The sequence below is a fragment of the Atta colombica genome, unplaced genomic scaffold (genome assembly GCF_001594045.1).
Source record: "Atta colombica isolate Treedump-2 unplaced genomic scaffold, Acol1.0 scaffold236, whole genome shotgun sequence".
Taxonomy (NCBI): Eukaryota; Metazoa; Arthropoda; class Insecta; order Hymenoptera; family Formicidae; genus Atta; species Atta colombica.
This window is the reverse complement of record NW_017259334.1, coordinates 246,946-254,746: the sequence shown is the minus strand read 5'-3', so window position 1 is coordinate 254,746 and position 7,801 is coordinate 246,946. Positions and strand designations below refer to the sequence as shown.

At 30.6% G+C, this 7,801-nt stretch overlaps 2 protein-coding genes across 2 annotated transcripts in view; both read right to left on the bottom strand.

Annotated features, from left to right (window-relative positions):
• Positions 1-7,801, bottom strand: part of LOC108688617 (sushi, von Willebrand factor type A, EGF and pentraxin domain-containing protein 1) — a 54,542-nt gene that overhangs the window by 45,604 nt on the left and 1,137 nt on the right. The gene's annotated exons all lie outside the window — the stretch shown is intronic.
• The window catches only part of LOC108688550 (aminopeptidase N-like), a 33,896-nt gene continuing 28,174 nt past the window's right edge, over positions 2,080-7,801 (bottom strand). The window contains exon 9 of the mRNA XM_018194853.1: positions 2,080-2,271. Coding sequence (XP_018050342.1) covers positions 2,080-2,271 — 192 coding nt within the window. The remainder of the gene's footprint in view (positions 2,272-7,801) is intronic.

Genomic DNA, 7,801 nt, shown 5'->3' with positions numbered 1-7,801 from the left:
ATTTTTTTAAAAAAAAAAAAAAAAAAAAAAAAAAAATCAATTATTTTAAAAAATGAACATTAGCAACTAACAGAGAATAAAATAGTTATATATTTCTCAAAATTATTTTACCTAAAAAAATATGATAATAATTAAAATATGTTCTCTTGATAATAAGCAAAAATGAAATTTTGTATATTGCATATATTTTACTTAAATATATGCAAAAAGTATTCGTATATATAGAGTCGAAAAATTTATCTTTTAAGACCATGAACATTTATCTTCGTGAAACTATTTTGTCTATATTTAGGACAGAATGAACTCATCAATTAATAAATTGCTAATTAATATTTATTTTTTATAAATAAAACTTTATATAAAAATCTCATTTGTACAAATACTTTTTGCGTTCATGGTTATTCTTAGCAGAGTAAGTATGTGTCATGAAGAAATTGGAAACTGCACAGTTTGACGCAGTTTCGAAATTGATTGTTAGACGAGATAGAGAAAGAATTGAATTAAAATATCGCGGAAAGACATCTCTGTCGTTACCCTTTACGTAAAGCCTAATAACGCACCCGACTGTAGCTCCATGAGAATTTTACACGCCGTTGTTTCTTAGTGAATGGAACTACATGGCCTGATTACTTTAGTATTACCGTAATCGCGTCTACGTCTTGGATGAATTGGCAAGCGCGGATTCAGTCCTCGATGTAACAAGGCGTGATATAATTTCCGGTTGACATCGACAAAGTCTCGAAATAATAAGTATTTCTCTGTTTCTTCAGATTTTTTTCTTTTTTTTACGTAACGGTGTCTCTTATTCGACGACGCGTTAAATGTAAAAAATACTGTTATAATTTCTTTTATCCATATTCAATTTAACAAAAAATTTTTAAACTTATTAAAAAGAACTAAAGAACTAAAGAAATTTAAAAACTTGTGAAAGGAAGCTCATCTCATATAAAAAATTATTTCATTAGAACATGAATGAGCAATCGTATAACGCCATTACTTTTTATTCTATTCTATACATATCTTACGAGAAAATGCAACATTGCCTCATTCATCTGGTCACGTATGAATGGTTACTGTTTACGGAATTTTATGCCAACTTAGTCTTACTTATTTAAAAATTTAAAAGCTATTTTAAAAATTCCAGATGCAATAGAAATAATAAAACTTTTGATCTTTTTAGGATTATTTTAAAATCAGCCTTGAAATACTTAAAAATTCTTAGATTATTTTGAATTAACCTTTTATACACTTTAAATTACCCCAAATATTTTTAAGTAAACTCTTAATTAATTTTAAAAACCTTTACTTCATTTAAACTAAATTATTCCAAACGGACAATTTGTAAGGATCCAAGCTATGTATTTTTGAGCATGGATATATTTTTCATATAAGTTTTCAAGTGCCTTTGTGAGAATTGTGTGCGTGAAGGTAGCTTTAACAAGTTTGCTTTTGTGACGAACGGTCTCATGTACTAACCTTTTCCTCTTTTGTTATTGTCATTGTGATCACAGCGCTTTGTCTTGTCGAAGACCAAGGAATCCTTAATTTTTTTTTTTTTAGCATGTTGAATTTGTTCTCAAAAACTACTTCACGCTACAGATTTTACATGGAAAGGACAATTTAACTAAAATATTTAAAAATTTAGACAGACACAAATCTAAAAATAATTTTTTTGGACCATCAAAATAATTATGTAAGACGCTTAAACTGGTTGCTGGATTATCAAAATTTTAATTCTGCTTCATTCCTTATCATATTTGAATTTTTTACGTAATTATTTTAATGATTCAAGAGAAAGTTTATTATTAGATCTGTATGTCTATAGTTATTTTCAGTTTTTTATATCTTTTTTCCAGATCTGTACCTAGTTATTTTTTTTAGATCCTTCGACAAAATCGATTTTCCCGTATAATCTGGGATGATTCCAAGCATCCTACGATACCGATGATTACTAAAACTTTTTTTGCAGCGATCTACTTGATCAGTACAATAGTTGAAAGTGGTATCTAACACCAGATCATAAACCGTCTAGTCAGTCCAACGTTTCTTTCGTGCGATTCGATTGGCAATTGTGTAAGTTCATTCCGCGTCTTGTTCTCCTCCTTCCTCCTTCGAGCCACTTGCGGTTAGAAGTCTGTCACCCAATGATGCAGCATGCGGTGTACCTTCTATTGCAGCACTGCAGGAAATTCTGCATTTAGAGGCACTATTTTGAATTGATGCTATATTGAATTGATGCTTAAACGTGAGTATGACTTTATGTTTGCCACTCTAGTAAAAAGAAGCACACGGTTCAATATAATTAACAATATTTAACGAATTTTCTATTTCCAATTTTATTTAATTCCATCTTACATATTCACGATTATTAATTCAGCTTTTCGCTTTGTACACTAGGATTAATTAGTGAGAGCTACCGTTAAATTATTTAGATATATCCTAAATCTGCAGGTTTGAAATAACTTACAATCAGTTGCAACTGTTAATGTAATCGACATATCAGTAAAGAAATACCACAATTAGATATTATATCGCGAAAACGTTTTATATCAATTAGCATTACTTTTATTCTAATCTTAAATTTTATATTAATTTATAGAAAGTCCTATCATATATATTAAAAAATACACAATTGGAAAATACATGTGTGTGTGTGTGTGTGTGTGTGTGTGTGTGTGGGCGCGTGCGTGTGTGTGCGTGCGTGTGTGTGTGTGTGTGTGTGTGTGTGTGTGTGTGTGTGTGTGTAGATATATACATTTATATACATATATTGTGCACTTTCCAAGGAATAAATATTAGTTTCGGAAAAAAAAGATTTTGCTGATAAATCTAAAATTTTAACTAGATCTAAAAATAATAAATAATAAATAAAACATGTATGTTTTATGCTATATTATTCCAATAGTTTCACAAAATTATTTTCAGATTTATATCTAATTAAATTGGTAGACACTTCAGCAAGTTCTTCTGTGTTTATACGGTGTTCTGCAAATTTGATTTCCCATGTTCTATTTATTTTTTTACGAAAAACACAATCATTTTTAAACGTCATCAGCCTCATTTTCATAAGCATAACTTTTGTCGCATTGCCCTCATTAAAGCCGGCTCGGGTTTTACCGTTTGTTTCCTGAATATGGGATGCACGTGGCATGGCCGATGGAAATTCAGGGTCGAGGTTTATGACACGAAGCCGCATTGCATTTTCTCGCGGAATGACCTAACCGTTTGTTATCTCGCATGATTCTCACGGTTCGCTGACCGATAAAGCTATTCGCAGCCGACAAATGACATTGTCACGCGATGAATGAACGTCAAGGAAGCATGACATTCGTTTTCAGATAGGATTTGACATCGTTTAATTCATCGTTTAACTGTTTTGTTGATTTGTCACGGCAATCAAAAGTGATATATAAATTTATCCTACATTTCCGCTTTTCTGTTTAAACTGATTGCGAAATACTTAAACAGCATTACTCTCATTTTTCTATTGTAACATAATTAAATTCAATCTAAAATTTCAAAAATTTTGGAGTAACTGATATTTTACCTTATGCAAAATCCATGTCGCAAGATTAAAAAACATTTAGATTACTATTAGATTAGATAAAAAATTTATCTATTAGATGCAAAAGATTTAAGAAAGAACGAATTATTTTCTACAGTCGTCCAAAAAAAAAAAGGTTTACAAAAAGTAAAATTTTTTGCAATAAACTCTTTTCACTATATAAAAACTTTTTCTAGCTAATAAATACTGTAGAACTTAATTATTAAGAACTTATTAAATTGATGATCAATATAATTTTATTATTTTAGCTTCAGTTCGCGTTTTTAAATAAAGTTCCAGTAATCGTAATTTATATAATGAGATATATTTAAAATTTACATAGAAATTTACATAGAATATTATATTACAAGAGTGGTTTTGTTAAAGTATTTAAATTTAATTAGATATAAATTTACAAATAATTTTGTTTGAATTATCAAAATAATTAAAATATTTAAATTGGTTACTAGAATCTTGGTAAGAATTTTTTCATGCATAGATATATGTAAATATGTATAAACATATATATAATATATATGAAATATGCCCATACATGTTTATACTTTTTTCTTTTGTAAAATTACTTTTTAGTGTAATAAAAATAATAATAATGAGAAAATATAAAAAATAATTAAAGGTATAATTCTCGTATTGTTTGTTCTGGAAAAAATCAAAATTTGTAGAAATATAAAAAATTGCTCATACATAATTATAATTTTATATATAATTACATATATGAACAATATTTTATATTCCTCCAAACTCCAGTAAAGTCTTTGTATTAAAATCCAGCTCATGGTAATACCATATTTGGTATTTTTTTACTTATTTGATTTACAAAAAGTTTTCGTAAGATGGCAACTTTTCGATATTTTACGAAACGACACGATCGTGTAATTTCACATTTCTTGCAGTTCGTCCGATAAAATGCCGGCGCGACACTCGGCAGTGGCACAGTGCAGCGTCCGCGATCCGCGGCCCGCGTTGTATTGAGTGTCGTGATCGCGGTCACGTGGAACGCGGTGCAACACGGAGGCCGCAAATATCGTACGCGAAATGCAATTGCGTTTCATTCCATGATGTAAGGCTCAGTCGCGCGGATATATCAAGGCACGCTGCGTTAGGTACGCGATGATAGCACGCAGGGCGTGGTCGTGCAGACTGCAGTTGCATCGTGGTAGTGTGGTGGCGTGTGGTTATGCCGCGCAGCAACCGATACCAGCTGCACTACGAGCCACGCGCGAAAAATGGTCCCGCAATATGCCGGCGCGGTCGCGTGATTATGGATTGTCGCAACGAGGAAGCCGCAATCCCGGAGACGAGGGGCCGTAATCATGCCGCGTAAAAGCGCCGGGAAAAAAAGTGCGGCGCTCCTTACTTCGAATAAATTCCGAAGTAGCGCGAAAGTAAGAGAACTTTATGCTTGATGATCTCATTCACTCATTTGCTGCAATAACGATATATAATTAAAAAATAAAAAATTGTGATTTCTGAATTGCTTGCAAAAAAGAACAAAAACATAAAAAAAAAAGAAAATATGTACTTAAAAAATACATATTGTTATTCCTACAGTCATCAGTTACCATATCAAAATTGTATTTCACAATAAAAATTACAAAATTTTAATATAGTTCAAAACATTCAAACATATTTTCTAGAAAACTTCATCCTTTAACTTATCGTTATTACAGCAAACGAATAATGTTTTTAGATTTGCGTTTCTTTCAGTCTTGACATTTGACAATTCCGGCAAGAATGCTTCAATTCTGACTTTTTGGGATTTTTATTCAGCGCTCGATGTCTGTTATGCGATTGAAATTTCTCACGGCGATGATATGCTCTAGCCATTGGCGATTAACGGTATCCCAACAAGGTAGCGTCATATAGCTTCAGTGAATTTGTCCTTAAGTTACGAAGCCAAGCGAAGCATAAACGAAAGGGTTTGGTTGAGACGATCATTTATATGTATACTTAAAGAATTAGATATTAGTTACAAGAAATTGATATTGATAAAAAACATACGCTACTCTCCTAAGTAAATGCCATACAAATCTTTCAAAAGATCTTGTTTCAAATGATATCTATTAAGGCTGCATGTTCCAAGATTCACTGCCAATGCTGAAAATCTACATTTTACGTCATGTGTACTATATATTTTCGTATCAGCACTGATAGTGAATTTTGAAACACAGTCTGAGTAGCGTTTAAAAATATTAATTGATGCACTTGTATCTTAATAGAAAGTGGATATGTTTGTATTACTATAAAATTATTACTATTATAAAAGTATACGGAATAAAAATAAAATTTGAATTGTACATGTAAAATTTGAACTTGCAAACGCATGCATATTTATAATCTATGTTTAAAATAATGGTAAATAAGGGTTATACGAGGCACTGAATAGTTTCTTTAATACGCGAGATACGGTCAGACTGTCTGCTACACCATATGCGAGCACTTATCTACCTACACGCTAGCATCTACAAGTCATGTACCTGCCTATCTTTCTACCTACTTACTTAGCTACCTACCTATCTACCCACCTATCGTTTCATCGTTTTAAAAGCCCCAAGACTGGCCCCATGTTTTCTCTGCCGCCGTAATGGCGGAGATATCAGTACGATAGAAGAGTTAGGCCATCGTAATATCATAAAGAATCTTTTGATTCTTTGAAGATATACTTTGGAAAATTATTTAAAAGAAATGGGGCCATCCATACTCTACTAGATCAAAAAGTTGTTTTGCGATAAATATAATTCATAGAGCAGTAAAAAGAAATAGTAATCTTCGAATTTAATCCTTTTACATTCTTAAAATATAAGAGAAACCTACAATGACTACCAAAAGTTTTCGGTTAATGAGTAATTTCAATTTGTAATGATTAGATAAAAAGATTTTTACAAATAAAGATCTAGTATACAAGTATTTAATATATCGCTTCTAGTACTTAATATATCGCTTTTAAACTGATTACAACAAACATATATTTTAATTAAAATGTAAACTAAAAATAGATTGATACGCACAAAAATTATCGTAAAGTTATATATTGGCTTTTAGGAGCTATTATATGAACAATTTTTGAAAATTTTAAGGATCTTTTTTTATTCTGTCTTAGTAAATAATCTACCGCCAGGCAAATATTATTAACCAGGTTAATATTATAACGTTTATTTGCAACAACAATGATAATAATACAAAATTGTTATTTTTTAATTGTTTATAAAAAGAAATATAACGAAAAATAATAAAAAAGAAAACATAAAGAAAATAATATACTCGTACTTAAAGTATTGAAACTTATTTTCTGGAAAATTTTATTTTTTGAGCTGTGTTGTAATGACAAGTTAAATCTAAATTATTGATATACTCTGAAGTGTATATACAAAAATTTTAAGTATATACAAAAATCATCAAATAATTACAAATTGTTTGATGTTAATTATGGAAACTCATAATCAGTATTTACAATCCAATAGATGCATTAAAAATAATTTTTCACGATATTTTGCGAGCAATAAGTTAAATCCAACATCAAATTGCAATTTTGTAGTAACAAAAACATTTATGACAATGTATATTTAGTTCTTTTGCGACATTATGTCTGCATTAAATTTGATGAATTGAATAATTATAGGTATTAAAAATTAATTCGTGTTCATTTGAATCCAACGACTTACGAAATTGCGAAACGGGAGGCAAAAGAATCCAGCGATCGTAGAAAGCTGCATTTGGAAATTTCACTGAATACATCTAATATATTATTTCAACTTTATTTAATTATATTTTTATTTAATTATATTTGTTTAACAACAAAGATAAAATAATACATGAGTGTACCCGATTGAAGTTTCCGAAAGCGGCCGAAGTTTGTAATCGCGATGCCACGAAATTATCGCATCATGCCGAGCGAATGTGCATTTTAAATTATTCGTTGCCAAGCCTATCTTGTGTACATAACTCATAATTTCATTCGTCTCAATATCCTATTAGCATTTTGCAAAGGCAATGCGAGGTGCGCGAAGGGCATGTTAGATAAAATTCAACGTGCAAGAAACTTTCTCTTCTGCATTTACTTGCATTCTTAGGATGCTTTACGACGCGAATTTACACGCTATCTGTATATGTACCACAGAATCGAACCGGTAGCGGTTTATCGTTTAAGGAATATCTGCAAATCGAGGCACAAGAAGTGACTGCGTTCGATCAACTGAGTATTCGAGAGACATTAGTAAAGATAAAAAAGAATTTCTA